Source organism: Cavia porcellus, unplaced genomic scaffold (assembly GCF_034190915.1).
Source record: "Cavia porcellus strain 051 isolate PalLab524CR breed Dunkin Hartley unplaced genomic scaffold, mCavPor4.1 scaffold_20, whole genome shotgun sequence".
NCBI lineage: Eukaryota > Metazoa > Chordata > Mammalia > Rodentia > Caviidae > Cavia > Cavia porcellus.
This window is the reverse complement of record NW_026947503.1, coordinates 836,935-857,857: the sequence shown is the minus strand read 5'-3', so window position 1 is coordinate 857,857 and position 20,923 is coordinate 836,935. Positions and strand designations below refer to the sequence as shown.

At 39.1% G+C, this 20,923-nt stretch overlaps 1 protein-coding gene and 1 pseudogene across 3 annotated transcripts; one reads left to right on the top strand and one right to left on the bottom strand.

Annotated features, from left to right (window-relative positions):
• Window positions 1-387: 387 nt before the first annotated feature.
• On the top strand, window positions 388-1,615 carry LOC100733655 (serine/threonine-protein kinase Kist-like; annotated as a pseudogene).
• An 8,155-nt stretch (window positions 1,616-9,770) lies between these two features.
• Txnl4a (thioredoxin like 4A) lies at window positions 9,771-20,905 on the bottom strand. 3 transcript variants are annotated; one of them, XM_003463315.5, is made up of 3 exons: window positions 20,526-20,905; window positions 13,619-13,722; window positions 9,771-10,129 (listed from the first exon to the last, which is right to left on the bottom strand). In XM_003463315.5, the coding sequence occupies exons 1-3, from the start codon at window positions 20,676-20,678 to the stop codon at window positions 9,958-9,960; spliced, it is 429 nt and encodes a 142-aa protein (XP_003463363.1). In that variant the 5' UTR covers window positions 20,679-20,905; the 3' UTR covers window positions 9,771-9,957. The 3 variants fall into 3 exon arrangements, with proteins under 3 accessions (XP_003463363.1, XP_063087467.1, XP_013000644.1); XM_063231397.1 differs by lacking the exon at window positions 20,526-20,905 and adding an exon at window positions 18,500-18,538; XM_013145190.2 differs by lacking the exon at window positions 20,526-20,905 and adding an exon at window positions 15,882-16,039.
• Between the last annotated feature and the right edge of the window lie 18 nt (window positions 20,906-20,923).

The following is a 20,923-nucleotide window of genomic DNA, read 5'->3' as shown; positions in this document are numbered from 1 at the left end:
CCTTGGGGTGACATCTAGATCCAGGCCATAACAATAGGTTATAATTAACATCAAGTATGAAAATTAACCTAAAACATAAAATATAAAACCGTAAGTCTTCATGAGTTCAGCTTTCATTAGGTCAAACCACATAAATTATTGGAAATAAAGCTCTAGGTATAAAAGAGCAAATTAATAAACATAAAAGGGCAAGTGGCTTTCAGTGTCATGGGTGGCCTGAGGTCCTGGGAGTTTGTGCAGCAGCTGGAGGCCCCTCCCTGCAGTGGCTGGTCTGGTGGGGAGGGATATAACCTTGGGCCCTGCCAGCCTGCCTCAGACATCGTGTCAGCTCCCTTGTCTGCACTGATGGTGGAGTCCAGCTATGTTTGGGGTGTGAAGTTGTCATGATTTCTGGAGGCCTTTGGGTGACTGTGGCAGGTACAGAGCTGCCTGGGTAGGGGCTCTTCAGCCTCAGTAGGTATACAGTGGCTATATCTGTTGTGCTGCTCGGGCATCCCTGCTCGCTCCCTACCCCTTATCCCTACCCCATGCTCTCAAGCAGTTCTTGCCTCCAGGAACCACCAGGGCTGCAGCCTTGGTATGGAGGATGGTTTCCACAAAGAGAGTGCGGTGCTGAGACAGTTGCAAGATCACAGAAACATCGTGACTTTATATGGAGTCTTTACAATCCACTTCTCTCCAAATGTGCCATCTTGCTGTCTGTTGCTTGAACTCCTGGATGTCAGTGTTTCAGAACTGCTTTTATATTCTAGTTACATGGATGATACAGCACTGTGCCAGAGATGTTCTGGAGGCCCTTGCTTTCCCTCATCATGAAGGTTATGTCCACAGAGACTGCAAAGAAACATATTGTGGAGTGCAAAAAATGAACATTTTAAGCTTACTGACTACAAACTTAACTTCAAAGAAGGCAATGAAGATGTGAAATTTATTGTGACAGATGGGTATCGGGCTCCCAAAGCAGAATTGCAAAATTGCTTGGCCTAGCCTACCAGCAGAGTGATAAAGAATGTACCTCACTGTTGATCTGTGGAGCCTAGGAATCATTTTACTGGAAATGTTTTCAGGAATGAAACTGACATACAGTCAGATATCAGGAATGGAAGGCAAACAGTTCTGCTATTATTAATCACGTATTGGCCAGGAAAGCAGTGGTGAATGCCGCAATTCCAGCCTACCACTTAAGAGAGCTTATCAAAAGCCTGCTTCATGATGATCTAAGCAGAAGGATTCCTGCTGCAATGGCCCTGTGCAGTCTGTTCTTTACCATTCATTTTGCCCCTCATATTGAAGATCTGGTGATGCTTCCTTCTCCAGTGCTGAGGCTACTGAATGTGTTGGATAATTAACTCTCTTGAGAATGAAGAGGAATATAAAGATGTTGTAGAAGATGTAAAAAAGGAGTGCCAAAAATATGGATCAGTAGAGTCTCTGCTTGTTCCAAAGGAAAATCCTGGAAGAGGACAAATCTTTGTTGAGTACACAAATGCTGGTGATTCCAAAGCTGCTCAGAGATTACTGACTTGAAAGGATCTTTGACGGGAAGTTTGTTGTGGCTATCTTCTACCCACTGAGTGCCTACAAGAGGGACTATCTGTATCAAACCTTGCTTTAATTGGTAAAGAAATAAATTGAAGAGGAATTCAGAAAATAGAAAAGATATCCTTTGCTCATAATAAGAACCAACATTGTGAAAATGGCCATACTCCCAAAATTGTTACACAGATTTAATGCAAAATATCCTTATCAAAATATCATTAGTATACCTCACAGATTGAGAGAAAACATTTTAAAAATTCATATGGAACCATAAAGAGATCTAGAATAGCAAAGGCAATCCTGGGCAACAAAGGCAAGGAAGGAGGTATCATAATCCCAGATTTGAAATTATATTAAAATTAAATAAAATCAGCATAATACTGGCAAAAAAAAAAAAAGACCTGAGGATCAATGGAACAGAAGATAAAAGACATTATTACAAACATACTCAAGCCACCTTATCTTTGAAAAAGAGGTCAAAATATTCATTGGAAGAAAGACAACTTCTTTAATAAGTGGTATTGGAAAAACTGGCTTCCTACATGCTAAGGTCTTAAACTAGACCCATGCCTATCACCATGCACTAAACTAAAGTCAAAATGGATCAAAAATCTAAATATTAAGACAGAAACACTAAACCTACTGGGAGACAGAGTAGGTAAAAATCTCGAGTACATAGGGGTAAGCCAAGAATTCATGAACAAAAATCAAATTGTATGGGAAGGACTTCAAAGAATCTATAACTGGGATCTCATCTTACTAAAAAGTTTTTGCGCATCAAAGTAATCACCAACAGAGTGAAAGGAAAACCCATAGATTGGGAAAAGATTTTTGACAACTTTCCCTCAAAGAAAAGACTTTTAACTAGAATGTATAAAGAACTGAAAAACATCAGGCCTCCAAAATTTAAAGACCCCATCCAATAATGGGCATCTGGGATGAATACACAGTTCTCAGATGAAGAAATACAAATACCAAATAAATATATATAAAAAAATGTTCACCATCATTGGTCATTTGAGAAATGCAAATTAAAACAACACTGAGATATCATCTCAATCCAGAAAGAATGGCTAACATCATAGAACTAAACCAATAACAAATGCTGTTGGGGCTGTGAGGAAAAAGGAACACTTTTCCATTGTTGGTGTGAGTGTATACTGGTACAATCACTGTGGAAACTGTTTTTTGTTTGCTTCTTGATTTTTACTTTTTCTTTTCAAAATAAAAAAATGAAGCTAAAAAATCTAAAAAATATCCTCTTCCATGAAAAGAAACTAAGACAATGAAAATACAAGATACTTACATAGAGAACTGTCAAAGTTCAGTAAATAATGCCCAATTTGAAAATGAGCAAAGATCAAAGAAAAAATAGCACCACAAAGGATATAAGAGTTGCCAGTTCTAGCATACTATTGGAAAGTAAGGTGATTATAGGGAGCAACTGTACATTATATATCTTGAAATGCTAGAAGAAGGACATTTGGATGTTTTTGCAATAAATAAGTGATACATGTTTGAAGAGATAAACAGGTGCAAAGTGACCGCACAATGTTTACATTTGTACATACATCACAAGGAACCACATTCAAATGCACAAATTTCGTGCTTTAATATGTCAATTAAAATAAGGTTAACTTTTTACAATGTAGGGAAAAATATATGCAGATAAGCACATAGAGGTCCAAAATCTCTTTCTTCCTTTCTTTTGGTTTCATACCTTATTAATTTTATTTTATTAGTACATGATTGCAGTACATGCAGTTTACAGTTAGTTATCTTGGGGAACGGTTACATACCACAGCTTGTTTCTCTTTTTTTCATCCCCCCCCCTTTGTGCTCCAGTTCCAATGTCTGAATTTTCGTTCTTGTTGATACCATCAATTCCGTTACATAATGTTTACCTTTATTGAGGTTGCTAGGTTCCTGTACATGGAATATTTCATTCTTATTTTCCTTCCACCTCTTTCTCATCAGTGGTGGTTAACTAACGGTCAACTTGTAACACTCAGATGAACTGAGTCAGTGTGATTCTGGGTGTGGAAGGCCCACCCGAGGATTGCTGCTAACAGCATAAGCGAACTGGAGGGGAAGATGGTGTGCTGTTGACTCTCCTGGAGAAGATACGAAACTGGTTTTCCTGATACGAAAATCAGTTATTCTCAGTTATTCTCTGTTGCAGGAGCCCAGGGCCTTGCTATCACTGAGGATGGCTGCAGTTCTTTTTGGGGGAGCTCTGCTCCTTACCTTGAGTCCCTCTTCCTGCCTCCAGAGCAGATCCCTCAGCCTGCGGATAGAGAGCCTTCATTCTGCTGGCACAAAGTTTCTAGCTTCCATCACTGTTCTTTGGGCCTTCCCAGCACAGATCCTTGATACAGGCTTGCATGAGATATTGTTGTGGGCTGTAGGACTCCAAATGGACTCATGGAGAATACTGCCATAGGCTCTAGGTCTTCAGCTGGACTCAGGTAGGACTTTATGGGATCCAAGCCCTCAGATGGACTCTTTGGGTCTCTTAGCATGTGGACAAGATCTCTTCTTTATTTGACTTTTTGGATGAATATTATAAATAATGTGCCCTGTATTAAATTTATTCCCTTAGGAACCCCGACTGCAATATCATGCCTCACTCCATTCCCTTGGTCCTCTTCCCTAAGCAAGAGATCCATCTGCTTGTCCTCTTTTATCTATCCCTTACTACTTTCTTTGTAATTTGCCTTACTCAAGTGAGTGATACTATATGGTATAAAAACATGTCTGTTTGGTTTATTTCACACGACGTATTTTCCAGGTGCATCCATTTTCCTACAAATGTCTTAAGTTTGTCATTCTTTATAGCTGATAATACTCCATTATATATACTTATCACCTTATCCAGTCATCTATTGATGGGCATACAGGCTGCTTTCAGGATTTAGCTATTATGAATTATGCTGTAATAAACATTGCTATACATATATCCCTGTATTATTTCAATCTTCCACAAGCTCTTTGGGGAAGACACATAGAAGGGAGGTCATTTGGTAATATGGAATTTCTAATTTTAATTCTTTGAGAAATTTCCATAGTGATTGTACTAGTTTGCATACCCACCAATAAAAAAGGATTGCTTTTTCACCATAACCATGCCAGCATTATTAATTTTGTATGATAACCATTCTTTTCAAAGTAAGATTTAATCTTAATATTTCTGGCCTGGGTGATAGGTGGTTTAACTTTTTTTTTTTTTTTTTTTTTTTTTGTCTTTTTCCTTTTTATCGGTACCGGGGATCGAACCCACGACTGCCTGCTTGCAAGGCAGGCACTTATGCCACTGAGCTAAATCCCCAGCCCCCAGGTGGTTTAACTTCTGAGTTTTCTATATAGTCTATATATTAGCCCTCTGTCTGAAAAGTAGCAGGCAAAATTTTTCCCCATCTATCAATTGTCTCTTTATTGATTGGTTCTTCTTACAGAAGATATTTAGCATGATATAATTCCATTTGTTGAGTCTTAATGGTATTTCTTGGGCAACTGAGGTTTTGTTTAGAAAATCCTTTCCTGCAGTTTTGTCCACTAGTGTTTATATATTTTATCTTCCAGCAGGTTTCTGTTTTAATGTTTAGATCTTTGATACATTTTGATTTTAATTTAGTATATGGCAAGAGATAAGGGTCGTTTCATTCTGCAGATAACCAGTTTTCACTACTCCATTTGTTCAATAGGCCATCTTTCCTCCAACATACACTTTTGTCCTCTTTATCAAAGATCATATAGCTGAATGTGTCTGAGGAAGTTTCTAAATCCTTTATTCTGTTCCATCAATCTATGCTTCTTTTTTTGTCATGTACCATGCTGTTTTTATGATTGCTTTGTACTATCATTTTAAGTCAGGTATTGCTATGCCTCCTGCTTTGCTCTTGTTGCCCAAATTGATTTTGCTATTCCAGTCTCTTTTGTCTCCACATGAATTTATAATTGTTTTCTATAGTTCTGTAAAGCTTGATGTTGGTACTGGAATTGCATTGAATCTATACAACAGTTTTGAGAGTATTTCCACTTTGATAATATTTGTTCTGCCTAACCAGGAATAGGGAATATTTTTCCATTTCTGATGTCCCCTTCAATCTCCTCTTTCAGAGTACTGAGTTTTCTTTGTAGGATTCTTTCATTTCCTTGATTAGGCTAATTCCTAGAGTTTTATTTTTCTTGAAGGTTTTGTGAATGATACTGTTTTCATAATTTCCTTCTCATCCCTTTCATTGTTAGTGTATATAAGTGCTAATTATTTTTGTATGTTGATCTTATATCTTGCTATTTTGCTGAAGTTGGTGATTAATTTTAAGGCTTTTTTCAAGACTTGCAGGAAGATGGAGTGGTGAGCACAGAGAAAAATCTCCCTGAGATTTGGTGTCCACACACTGGAATATGGCAACATGAGGAAGTGAAGGAGGGAAGTGAGTGCCCTGGGCACAGGAAGGATCTGAAGCAAGAACTGAAGCCCACAGGAGACCAAAGAAAGAAACTTCAACAAGGAAGGAAGTGGAAGGTAGTGCCTTCTCTCTGAGCCAGGACTCACTGTGTAGAAAGGGCAGTTGAAACCTGTAGACATTGGGTAACTACCAGCAACTCCAGAGGCCCTCATGGAAGCCTCACTTTTAGTTTGGTTTTATCCAGTTTTAGGGTCAGGGTGATACTGACTTCCATCAATGGATTTGGTAGCACTCAACTCCTTTCAGTCTCTCTGAAGAGCTTCAAGAATATCAGTAATACAGCCTGCTTAAAGATTATGTAGAATTTAGTAGTGAGTTCATCACGGCCTAGGCTTTCTTCATTAGTAGGCTCTTTATTATTGTGTCAGTTTCATTGCTTATCAGGCTGTTAAGCATATGTATGACTTCTTGCATTAGTTTTGGTAGTTTGTATGTGTCTAGGAATCCGTTCATTTCTTCAAAATACGCTATTAATTGTTGGTGTATACGTTTTCAAAGTAGTATGTTCTGAATTTCAAGTGTCTGCTGTTCTACCTTTTTCATTTCTAATTGCATTAGTGTCTTTTCTATTTTTCTCATGGTGAACCTGCCTAAAGGTTTATCTATTTTACTTATTCATTCAAAGAAAAAGCTCTTTGATTTGCTGACTTTTAAAAGTATTTTTAGTCTCAATTTCATTGATTTCCACTCTCATTTTAAGATTTCCCTCCTTAATTTCACTGTGGGCACATTGAGTGAAGTTGCTGTGAACTTTTGGTTCATTGCCTTTTTGAACTCATGATTTTATTCTTCCCCACTGGAAACTTTTTGGAGAGTTGTTACCTGGTAGTTGTTTTTCTTCTCTCTTTGTAACTCTTTGCTTTGCCTTGGGAGTTGGATAAATTTAGGGAGCTTCTGCAGACTTGCTTCTCAGTACATATATATCACCACGTATAATCTCAAGAGTTTGTGACTTATATGGAGATTTTGTTTTTTGGCACCAGAATCAAACTCACGACAGCACATCTGCAAGGCAGGCACTTATGTGGCTGAGCTAAATTCCCAGCCCTATATGGAGATTTTTTTATAGTACATGTTGCCTTCTCTGTGAATAATTCTCAGCTTTGAATGTCTACTGCTAGAATTTACTCTATTAATTTTCTTTAATTGATTTGGATTACTGTTTTGCCAAAAAACTGGTTATAACATCAACAAATTCAGTACAGTGACAGAAGTACAGTGATCTACTGGTGGACATTTGGAGTTCTATATTGTGGTTACCGTGAATAATCATTTTGTGCAGTTTCTATCCAGTGTCTTGGATAGATACCTAGGGTTGGTATTGCTGGGTTGTTGCAATACCACATTTGTCTTAGACCTGCTTGCCTGCTTTTCACAGTGCTTACATCAATCTATACTCCTACTAGCAACCCCAATCTTTCCACATCCCCACCGCTTGTTAGTCTGATCACCTGAATCTAGCACCACGGTGAAAAGTGATGTTTCACTATGGTTCTGACTTCATCTCCTTCACAAACTAATGCTGAGCATCTGCACATGTAGTTCCTAGTTGTTTTATCTTTAGAGAAATGTCAGGGTCTTAAGAGGTACACAGACTTTTTTTTTTTTAAACAGGGCCTCATAATACTTGAGCCATGGCTTCATCCTACTACTTCATAAATCAGAAAAATAATACATTGATTATAGATTTCATTTTTTTCGCTGGGGTTTGAACTGAGGGCTTCTTGCATCCTAGATGCTGTTTGTGAATTTCAAATCTATTTAAAATGCCCTTGTGCCCATGCAAGCTGTGCAGCTTCCAGGGAGAGAAGTCAGTGCCTCCAGAGAATCAGCCATGCTGCAACTGGGGGGACCAAAGAAGAAATCAACTAGCCAGCCTTTCTGATAAGCCACCCAAGCTGCTCCAGTTCCAAGGACAGAAGTCAGATAGTGCCTTCCATAAGCCTACCAATGCATGGGCTGAATCAAACAGTGTCCTCCAACTTCCAAGCAAACAGCTGACTGGGCCAAGCAACCTGCTGATTCTGAGGACAGGCTGAGTAGACGGCAACTAAGGTACATACAGCAACTAAATGCTTGTATTGTTTGGCTGATTATGTAGGCCTGGGTCAGTGGTTTGAGGGACTCTTGGGAGGATGGCAGGATGCAATATAGCAAATACAGACTTCCTTCTACCTTGTCTTTGAAGTCAAATATTGTTTTGCTTTGTTCTGATTGTTTTTGCTTTATTCAAATTGTTTTATTACATTTTGTTTTTGGTTTCATTTTGCCGTACCTGATGGAATGGACAACTATTGTAAAGATAACAAGTAAGATATACTATGATAGCTACTGTTGTTTTCATAGTATCTTGCTTCGAAGTTCAGTACCAATTTTGCTGCATTGTTTTGATTGACTTTGTTCTGCCTTGTTTTGTTGGATTTTACTATCTTTTAAAAAAAATAAATAAAATGCACCTGTATGTGTAAAGACATTTTATTCTTGTAATGAATCAGTGTAACAGGAGTGAGCTCTTTTATTCCACCTATCTAGCAGGTGCCCAGTGCTTCCTGTGTATCAACATGCATGCACGGGGGCTGGGGATTTAGCTCAGCGGCATAAGCACCTGCCTTGCAAACAGGCGGTCATGAGTTCGATCCCTGGTACCGATAAAAATGAAAAAGACAAAAAAAAAAAAAAAAAAAAAAAAAAAACCATGCGCGCACAAAGGCAGACAAGACTCCACTTACAGGAGAGAAATAGCAACACCAAGGTGACTGCCTAGGGCAGCAAAGTGTTCTGAAACCTCCACTAGGTGTGCTCAAATACCCTATTCCCCAACACGGTCACTCACTTTTATGTCAGAGAAAGGACATGCACCAAGAGGTGACAGGAGAGCACAAACCACCACACTGTCTTGTAAGAGGCAGAGCAAAGGGAGATGGGAGTGAAATAAGGCTTGTCACTGGGTAGAATGAAGGATCTTGATTTCCACAAGAACATGTGTTCAAGTACATCAAACAGAATTGTGAGAAAGTGAGCCAGATGAGGGGGTACATACCCATAATCCCAGGACTGCCTTTTGAGGTCAGCCTGAGATATCCATTAGTTCAAGGCTGGCCTGAACCATATAGTGTGATGCTGCATCAAAACAAAACAAAACAAAACAAAACTCTTAAGAAAGGAACAGTTCTACTCCTTAAAGGAAAGCCTCAAATAATCAGTATTTTATTGTATTGTTTTTATAACAAGAATTAGTTGAGACTTCGCATTCTGTTACAGGTTGAATGTGTTATCCTGCAATCAGCCTGTGATCTTAACAGGGTCATTGTAATTGTTGAGATGATGCTGGAGTGGGGTGGGTCCCTGATCTAATGGGACTGTTCTATTCATGAAAAGTGGAAATATAGAGACAGACAGACACGCACCCAGAAATCACTGGTGTAGACAGACGTAGAGACTGAGGTGATGGATCTACAAACAGCTAAGGATTGCCAGTGATCTCCAGCAAGTCTCAGAAGCCAGGAGTCTGGGGATAGATTTCTCTCTACAATCTCAGAAGACCCCACCAACAATTTTTCAGAATTCCTGCCCCTAGAATTGTGAAATCATGAATTTCAGTTGTTGAGGTCATTTAGTTTGTGGTCCTTTGATATGGTGACTCTGGCGAACTAAGCCAAGTATGAGAATTTAACGTCCTCATAGGACAAACACCTTGATTTCACTCCAAAAGTAAAGGCAATAAATGAATTTTGACCATCAAAATTCATAATCCACATATTTTCTTAACAATTGTGACTGTTCCATCACTGTTTATTTGCTTCAATTAAGGTATGCAACCCTTACTCAAGGACCTGCCAAGTCCCTGAGTTCCATGTAATCTTCTAAAAGCTTTACACAGCTGAAAGTATTTCCACACGAAAATGGCTCCACAGCGTTTATCTGCACAGACCATAATGCCACTGCCTCAGTATCTGTATTTTGTGGAATAGTCTTTGGGAGATACCACCAGGCCCCGTCCTTTGCGGGCACCACGATATACAGTTTCTATTATGTCAACCATCTCCTGCTTATCTTCCATGGCCCAGTTAATCTTGTTATTGTTGCCAGTGCCCAAATCAATCATGATGTGTTTGTTCCTGCAAAGAGAAAAGCACACCAATGCTCAGAGAAAGAATTCCACGAAAAAAGTCTCTGAGTATCCTGCTGACACAATTGCTGGTTAACACTGTCTTACATATGATCAAGAAGAAAACCACAGTTCAGGAGAAGATGGACACAACCCACATGCTATTCCAAAAAATTGTTATGCTAGGACCATAAACTCTTTCTGTACTTTTATGTCCTTTGGATACATATCTGATATGGTAAGCAAAGTTTCACAGACTTAGAAAGACAAGCTGTTTTCCAGACAGTAGTACAGATAGTTTTCCTGAAAAGTATGTTTTGATATACTGTTCTTACAGGCACTTGGTATAAATTTATTAAAAGGCTTACAACTGTGAAATGAAAATGACATTTTTTACTATTTTTTTTGGTTTTCATTTTTATGGGTACCGGGAATTGAACTCACGAATGCTTGCTTGCAAGGCAGGTGCTTATACCACTGAGCTAAATCCCCAGCCCTGTTACTATTTTTTTTGAGACAAGGTCTTGCTACATACTTTAAGCTGGCCTCAAACGTGAGGTTATTCTCCTTCCTCAGTCTCCAGTGTGCAGAGATTACAAGATGTGAGCCTTTTGTATCTTTATGACTATGAAGTAGATCTCCCTTTAAATATTTGCATCAAAAGGCTGAAATGCAGCAAAGGCTGCACAGAGAAAATGAAGACATGGCCACAAACTTTTGCTGAAACCCAAGAAAGTTTGTAAGTCAGTGTACTCAAGTCACAAGAGGTGAAGGCTGTGCCTCATCAACCAAACAGGAGGCACATGATACTCTAAGGCATTATTCTTCACTGGGTTTACCTTCTATACTAAAAAATGTAAGGGATAGAGAGAAGTAGGTAGAGGAGATGATGGCACCAGTGCAGGTTAAAGAAGCAAGATAACAAACTACCCACCCACAAACACTGCGCATGGAATAAGGACTTCAGTAGGCTCACTACCAGAGGGTAAAACCTGAAGCTGTGAGGATAATCTTAGGTACTGATGCCTAAGAAGTTTGCCCAGCCTCGGACAAGAGCTTCCCTGCTTTCCTTCCACTTTTGTGAGACAGTTTCACTATGTAGCTCAGGCTGGCCTTGAGCTTGTGGCCAACCTCTTGCCTCAGCCTCCAGAGTGCTGGGAGTATAGGTGTGCTAGGGACAGAGGGGCTTCACTTCACTCTGAGCTTCACAGGTCCACAGGGAAAAACGAACGGTGCTCAGGATATACATGTTCATGGTATCAATGATCTGGACAATGAGATTTAGGAATGTTGGAACTGATGCTGTCCTGTGCTGGGATCCTCAATAACTCTGGGGAGGGATGTGTTTTCCTTACAAATGGCATATGGAGCCTGGGAGCTAAAGGACAGACCAAAGTAGCCAAAATCCTAAAATGTCCCCCGAGACTCAATGAACATGATAGGCTTCCTGCCTGTGGTTGTGACATGACATCCTAAGGAAATTTTAAAGATGTGATTTAGGTTTCTAGTCCACTGACTTTAAAATAAGATTATCCTGGATCATTTAGGCAAGTCTAATCTAGTAATTCTATTTCTAAAAGCAAAAGAGAATTGGAAGATAGCCACAGAGCACTGACTGATCATGACTGTCAAGATGAGGAGTCTCTAAGAGCACAGTGGCCCCACGCTGACAGCAGCAAAGAAACAGAAACCTCAGATATACAACCAGAATGACCCCGACTCAGCCAACAGCCTGAGTAAGTCAAAGTGAACCATTCTCCATTGGCTCCAGAAAACCATTAACTCCACAAGTTTGGACTGTTAGACCCTGAGCAAATAACGCAGCTGATCCTGATAAGACATCATGTAACTACAGAACTGAGCTCATAAGTAAGTGCTGATGTACAGTACTAAATTCATACAAAATATAAAACTAATAATATACACCTATACAACCCACTGAGACCTTTCTTACCAGTATGAAGCTTGTCATGGTTTGTGTCTGGATGTCCCCACAAAGTCTCAGGCAGTCATAGGGGTGCTTTTTGGAGACTGCTAAATCTAGTTTGTGATTGATTCACAGTCCAATGCTGGGATTATGTGTATGAGTGCGACAGCTATCCTAGAGTAGGTAGCCTGCATACAATAGAAGGAACAGAAACAGTCTTCTCTTGCACTCCCCTCTTTGTTCTTGCTTTTTTGGTCTTTTGCCGCCACTAACTGTTGCCCTCTGCCATGTGATCCTGCCTTGGAGCCAGCTGAGTATAGACTGAAACTTCCACAAACAGTGAGCTAAATAAACTTTTCTTTCCCTAATTTGGGCATTTTTTCCTCAGCAACAAGAGAAAAGTAACCAACACAAACACTCATATTGCTATTTATCAACTTCTATAGAACTACAGTAAAAAATTTTGATAACAATGTCAAATGGTGACTGCATTCCAAATTAAATTTTTACAATATAATTTTTGAACTGGTAAAATGTTGTATTTATTTATAGATGAAAGCAATTAAATTCAGGTTTTCTTCTAGAGTCCTTGAAAAAGGACATTAAGGTTTTTTGTTTTTATTTTCCAGTTTTTGAGACAAGGTCTCATTATACAGTCCAGACCCTGAACTCACTTATGAAGCTCCAGGTGGGCCTTGAACTTGCAGTGATCCTCCTGCTTTAGCCTCCTGAATGCTGGATTTATAGGAGTGTGCCACCACATCCAGAACACAATAAATCATTTGTTGGAAGCCACTGAAGCTGCAGCTCACTCACTCATGACGGGGCAGGGCCTGTGTCTGGAGAACAAAGAGTGCCTGGGGCAAATCACATGAAAAAGCTGCTCCAGTCTCCAAGCTCTTAGGTGGCCTTAAGGTCAGACTGAGGCAATGGGGTGTCACACGACCTTTAAGTTGCTAGATGTATAAATAAACATGCTGCATTGGTTGAACAGTTCCATTCCTCCCATTCAGAGAGGGAAAGAGAGCTCCACCTGACCTCAACTTTTGTCTCTTTTTCTTATTTTTCTATCCTCTGCCATCTTCACCCCTTGGAACAGTTAGAGCTACAGACAGACACTACAGTGATTGATATTGTATTTTAAAAATGATTTTAAGGGGCTGGGGATTTAGCTCAGCGGCGTAAGTGCCTGCCTTTCAAGCAGGCAGTCGTGAGTTCGATCCCTGGTACCGATAAAAACGAAAAAAGACAAAAAAAAAAAAAAGATTTTAAAACATTTTTTATTAATAGAATATATTTAAACACATCTGAAATGTCAGTTAAGAATATCTTCCATTTCATTATACTTCAGTCGGGTTTCTGGGTAATTAGCTCAAAGGTTACTGAGTAAATGCTACAACTGGAATTACTATTTTGAAAATCATTTAAAAGGCACTGACTGCCTTGTGATACAAACTGTCTTGTAATATGTCTGCAAAAACTAATTTCTTTCTAAATAAAGGAATCTGCCTGGGTTACCTGAAACATCTTACCAAGAATATTCCATTTAAATAATGATTTAAGGTAACATACCTGAAAAAAAACATGACTGTACACGGATCATATAACTCATACATTTTGTTGAAGTCAGGCACTTCAGTAATATCCACGAGATAAATAACTGCAAAATTTTTAACCTAAAAGCAAAGAAGATTTTTCAGAATAAAACAGGTAAACTGGATGATTTTTTTCAAATCAAATTCCCTGTAGAGCTAACACTTAGGAAAATAATGGAACACTACCAGGATCCTGACCAACTGGCTATCTGGAACTCATTTTGACATTTCTCAGAATAGCTTAGCAACTACCTAAATTTAAGTAACAAACCAAAGGCCTGAAGAAAACAGTCACAGAGCCGCCATTTGTGCTGAAGTATGAGTGATCTGTATGATCTTTCAGAAATGTGTACCTTTACAAATACATATTACATGTATTAAACAACTGGTCTAAAGCATGCCTGCAGAATTCAGCCATCCATTTCCCCACAATTACTTAAGTTTGAACGTTTGCAAGTACTAATAGTGAACTCAGATAATACTGCACCATTTTCTATAAATTTGTTTAACTGTAAGTTTATCATGAAAGTTTAGAAAAGCAACAAAATTAAAAAAAAAAAAAAAAGAAAAGAAACAGCTAAAAAAACTACAGTGGAACCTCGGTTCATGAACTTGATTCTTTCCACAATTCTGGTTGCAATCTGAGTTACATGATAACTGAATCAAATTCAATGGTTAGGCTCAACGTGGTACTGCTATAAAATAACTCCCAATCCCATACTCAGAGGCAACTACTATTAACACTTTTGCTTATTCTGTCCCATCTTTTTTTTCTGGGTATATTTAATTAATTTAAATTAATTTATACTGTTTCACAAAATATGATCATGTAATTATTAATGATATACTTCCTATTCTTTAATATATCATTATTTCATCATTTTTGTTACTTTCTTACTGATTTTTCATGAATGTTATTCACCAGTACACACTTTCACTCTTAATTTGTAGACATATTTCATTATTTTTAAGTATGAATCAAAAAACAGAATCTCAGCCAACAGTGGCCATGTTAAAGGATCTTATAACTACTGCATCAAGGCTCTCTAAAAAGCTTACATCGACTTTACACATTATGGGTCGAGCTGTGTTCCTAATGAAAAAATAGAAAAACTCCAGTTCCCAAAACTGAGAATGTGACTTATTTAGAAAAAGAGTCACTGTAACTTAAAGTAAGATGGGGCCTTGGGGTTAGCACAGAAGCCCACCATAGGGCCATGAGCAGGCAAGGCAGGCTGAAAGTGTAGCTCGGTATTACAGCAAATTCTTATTCCCAGGGTGTGAAGCCCTGGGTTCAACCCCCAGCACCAGAAACAAAGGCATCCAGACAGGAGATTCCCAAGGGAAACTGTGTTAAGGCCACAGCTCAAATCAGACAGGACTCAAAAGTGTTTGGCTCCTGGAAAGTTCAACGGTGACCCTATGAGATGTGCAGGAGTTGTGTGGCCAGAGTGAAGTTCTGAAGAACAGAGATGTTAAGTGTGTGCAACTGTCCCATGAGGCTTGGTATGAAAAATGGCAAACAGTGCTGATGAACTTGGGAGGTGATTCAGGAGGGGCTGGAACAGGCCGGTGGTGCCCAGAAGGCTCAATCCCTCCAGCCCTCACTCCCATCTCTTCTGGGTAAAAACAAGAAATGGTATCTGTGGGTGAAAGGTGAGCTTGGCAGCAAACATCCCATTATAAGTGCTACCTCTACTTAAAGGCAACTGAAATATCTCATCTGTTTTGTAAATGTGGACACTCAAGACATCCTCACTCAGCAATTCTGAATAATTTTCACATTGTAAATACTAATACAATAGTAAGACATATCTTCCTTTTGTCAATAAGAAAACTGTGTGTCATCCAGAAGTAAACCATAACGAAATGGCACGCCACAGTACCCCTTTTGTCCCCTTTTCATTCTGTATGAATGATGTCACGTCCTTGGATCAGCTGGAAGCTGCACAAGGGGAGCTATCATGTCTACCATCTGTGCTGAGGCCTCCCCACAACTACAGTGTCTGACAAAGTACTAGGTCAGTGTTTATTGAATGAATAAACTTTAACAATACATGTATTATTTCAAAATTCAAGAAGCATATCACTATCACTGGTAATGTATCTTTGGAGAGTATCGATGTAACAGTATAAAATCTTAATTCTACAGTTCTGCCTTAAAAGGGGGTCTAACCCAGTGTATTGCTTAGGGACAGGATCCTAGCAGGAGGCTCAGTACTTCCAGTAAGGATAGTCACCTTCTACTAGTTGTATCCAGTTTGGCAGTTATGTGAGAAACTAGTAATACAATGGCAAATTTGTTCTCTTCGACCTTTAACTCCTGAGCTCCCTCAGTGTTGCCTTAGAAGAGCGCTGGTCTGTGGGGTTGCATGAACTCCGCTTTCTTCCATGTGGGCTGAAATACAGATACAGCAGTACTATTTCCGAATGTTTCAATCCATTAATGAATTCACATTTCACTAAAGCACCAGAGCATTTTTTATATAAAACTAAAATTAAACTACATGTTCACTAATTTTTCTTCAATAAAAAAAAATCTATTTTGAAAATACAAAAATGAAATGGGAAACCGCTAGTTTTTATCTACTCAGCACAGTATACTTTTATACAGGTTATAAAAACTAAAAAACACATGGCAGTCAAATAAAATTGATAGCAGTAAAAATGTTTTAAAGTTAAAAATGTAAAGGTTTTTCTAATGTAGACTCATGCTGGTCGGGAAAGCATATACAAATGCTTACCATATCATTAAATAAAACTTTGGGCAAAGATGATGGTTTTCCATCAGGCAGAGTGAATATTTTCAGTTCAAACCTTGGTTCTGCCCTTTTAAAATTTATTAGCTGGCAACAGCTGCACCAGGGAGTAGCCCTGAGGATTCCAGAAAAGAACACCTCCCAAGCTTTGTGACTGGCCAAACTACTCAATACATGGATTGTTCCCACTACCATGCTCTCCTGTCAATGGACAGTTTGGTTGCTTTCAATTTCATTACAAATTATAGTAGAGCTCTCACTGAGCTCAGAACTGCTCATACTTAGGGCGGAGCCACTCCCTCTAGAGTGGACGTTCCTAGGGCTCTTGTTATGATGTTAAACTGTTTTCCAAAAGACTCTCCATTTTATTGTTACTTGAACATTATATTGACTTCCACCCCAACTGCATCTCATCTGTGTGGCTTTCTTCTCTTCAGCCAACTCAGCAATCTGGTTTCTGTGAGACACCAAGTCTGCTTTTCACTTAAACTAAATAGCCAGTCATGGTGGCACATGTCACTTGGGAGGCTGAGGCAGGAGGACTGTTTTGAGTTCTAGACCAGCTTGGGCTACAAAGTGAACAGAAGGCCAGCCTGAATGGCATAGTGAGATCCTGTCTTGAAAAGACAAAAAATTAAAAAAATTTAAAAAAAATAAATAACTCTCACAAAACACAAGGTTAAATGGTGGCGCGTGACATCAACCAGCATTTCACATTTTTGTATGAAATTTCTCAGCCAGGGAAGAGTCCATCTAAAATTATTGGAAAAATTTTGTGCAGTTGACTAGTACTATGGATTTTTTAGTTGATGATTTTTACATTTTTAGGTGATTCATTTTAAAGCCACTCAATAACTGAATGGTAACTTTTTAAGAATTAATACAGTACTTGCTTTGATTAGTTCCACTCACAAAATCTTGCAAATTCTGTAATGTGAGAGGTACTTATATATAGTACCTTATGATTATTGAATACACTACTACTACATAATAGAAGTCTTACAGAAACATTTTTTGAGGCGGCTTAAATGTTTATTATACCAAACTAAAATCATACACCCACCTTTAGTTTGTCAACAAATATAGTACACATGTGAGCAAAAGTCTAGCAAATTAGAAAATGGAGGAAAAATTAAAGTTCCTTTTGCACACTGGCACCTCTTCATCACATTGTCTTCAGGCTAATGCCTAGGGGCTCTGGTCAGAGTTACTGGGAAAAAACTAGGTTAGTCTAAGTCCATCTCCTATGGCAGACTCTCGAAAAAGATAGTACCTTTTCATATTAGCCTCTTCCCACAACACTCCCAGGAGGCCAGCACTTTAGTAAAGATTAGTTGGCTGGCAAGTAGCAAGTATCTAGCTGAAACTCACATCCTGCCACTACTCAGTATCTCCCCTAATGCTTTCTGCAAGGCTATTTATAACCAGAGACAAAAATTCTCAGGAACAGTAAAAATATGCATTGTGTGTTTTTATGAGATTTCTCATCTGGCTGAACACTGACTCATTGTTCAACTGACTCTCTGAATTCTTAATGCTATGCTCAAGGTAAATTCCCTAATATTCTTTCAAAGTTTCATAAATATACCTCCCTTATACATAATTCTATTGAAATGTATGCTATTATGCATCGATGTCATCACTCGTGAAATTTTAAATTCTATTTGTATGGGCTTTTTAATGTACAAAAATTAAAAACACCCATTTACTCTTACTCACCATGGGATTTAGGTGTGAACCCTAACGTAGCATTGTAACAAGTCATATTACAACAAAATGGAACACCAGTTCAAAGGTACATAAAGTAATATGTATCTTTAAAACTACATAAAATCAACATCTATGCAGGACACTTTATTTATTTATTTATTTTAAGAAAGGGTCTTGCTATGTTTGGGCTGGCAGCAATCTTCCTGCCTTAGCCTCCTGTGTGCTGCAATTACACACTTAGGCCACTATACCCAGAAGAAAATTTATTTTTAAAAAATTATTTTTAAATGTTTAAAAAAGTTGTAACTATCAAATAAATTATCCCATACTTGTTCAGTTCTTCACACCTGGAAGGACTTCAGTCCTTCAGATAATACTTCAAGTATTACCTGTGAGTTTTGAGATTAATTTTCTTCATGAAGTATTCAGCTCAAAACCACCAGTATGAGGTGATGCTGGGCACTGTAGAATCTGATACAACACATTCTAGGAGAAATCATATAGTCAAATCCAGCCTGAAGTAGAACTTTTCCTCATTTTAAAACTTCTGGGATAACTGAATTAAACAGGGCTTGCAACAAGATGAGGAAGAGCCCCTGTTATCTGTCACTGCTGCAGTGGGAGATTTTTAAGAGTTATACTTTGTACTAAAAATCTGAACATTTTAAAAATTCCTGTGCCGGGAGTTTAGCTCAGTGACACAAGTACCCGACTGGCAAGTGTGAGGTTGTGAGTTCCCTGGAACCAAAAAACTAAACTAAAATAAAATACTACTTAAAACAGCTCATCTTAAAAAATTTTTAAAAAGAGCTAGGGGTAGGTGTGGTGGCTCATGCCTGTGATTCCAGTACTTGGGAGGCTGAGGCAGGAGAATCATTGCAAGTCTAAGACCAGCCTGGGCTATAAAATGAGTCCAAGGCCAGCCTAAACTGCACAGTGTGATCCTGTCTCACCCAGCAAAAGAATAAAACCCTGATCATACAACAACGCCCTACAACTGCACCTTTACTGTCAACAAACAAGCACCACAGACCATCCAGTGAACCAACAAAAAAAATTAGAAAAACTAGTTGTAACCAAATATAATTTTATTTTCTCCTAACATTTGTGTTTGAATCATTTCAAACTGCAAATCGAATGACTCACAAAGGGCAAAGGATAAAGCAAAAAAAAAAAACGAAGAAAAAAGGGGGTTTATCATGGTATTAATGTAAAAGCTCTGTACATATTCGTTTATTTATTTTTTTAAATGATAGGGGTAACTAATGACACAGGGAAATAATATGAAGTAAGTCGGTTAGAAGTAGTAGGCAGAGGATGACTTCACTTTGATAAAAAATTAAAAAGTACAAATGCATATAAAAATCTGGAAGGTCACATACCAAAATAGCAACAATGTTATTTCTGTCTAGTGGTTCTTCTTCTTTCGCTTTTGTATATTTTTTGAAACATAATTGTTTCTGAAATAAACAGTAGTGAAAAAAGTTACTTTATGCTGGGAGTTAAGAATCCAAGAAGCCAGGTGTTCAACAGTCAATCCAAAAAGGCGCAGTCAAGATAACAATGGACACGCAGAGGTGGACACTTTCCCATTTCAGTGCCATTTTATCCAACTCCTTTCTCTACACTTGATGTCCTCTGTATTCGTTTATTTATTGAGACAGGCTCTCACTGTGTAGTCCAGGCTGGCCTCGAATTTACAGCAAGTTTACTCCTTTGGTCTCCTGAGGGTTAGGATTACAGGCCTGTGACACCATGCCCACGCAATATCTGCCATTTATTTATTATTTTCATTTATTTTATTATTTTTTGTCTTTTTGAAACAAGGTCTGTAGTTTAGGCTGCCCTAGAACTCAGGATGTAGCTTAGGCTGGCCTCCGACTTTCGGTGATCCTGCTGCCTCAGCCTCTCTAGTGGTGGGATTACAGGTATGCGTCACCATGCCCAGCTTCAATTTGGCTTTTTAAACACAATAAAACAAGATACAAAAAATTCTTTCGAACTATGCTATTTAAAGTAACTACTTCCAATAAAACTGGCAAATGTGTTTTGCTCACCACAGTATAAATTTTTTAAAAAACGTTAACAATAGCAATTATTAACATTCTGAGAAAGGGAAAGTGTCAGTCTCTCAAAAAAGTGAGAACTATGGGCACTTCTACGAACAGACGAAAGTTATGACCCACAACTCCAGGGCTCACAACCTCACTTTGCCAAGGCAAAATGCCTAAGAAGCCTGTGTTTTTCTCTGGCTAGATGGGTTTACACTTCAGAACTAGGCCATTAGTAATACATTCTTAAATTTATCAGTCTTAACGCTGATTTTGGTTTCACGTTCAACAGTCTGAGCTGCCTACTAGCACCGAGTTGCGAATTGCCGCACCACAGAAAGGCCGGGCAAGCAATGAACATTACCTTTTCGGCTATGCTGTACAGCACCTCGTCCATCTTCATGCAGGTAGGGTCCCAGTCGTGTCCGAACCGAATGACCACAACCCGATCCTCCTCAGAGAGGATGGCCTGGTCTACCTGCCAGCCGTTGTGGAGGTGCGGAAGCATGTACGACATCCTGGCTCCACGCGGCTCTGCGGCAGAGCGCCGAGCGACTTGCCTAAAGGCGCGGGAAAGAACTGTGCGGCTGCGACAAGCGCCCCAGGGCTGCCCGCTCAGGGACCCTACCCCAAGGGGCCAGACGGCCACGGCCCGGCCCGCACCCCTTTTCAAGTCGCCCAGGTGCTACACGCCCGCACCGCTGCACAACAGCAGCACGTCCCGCGCAACGGAACTTCCGGCCGTACGCGCCTACGTACGCC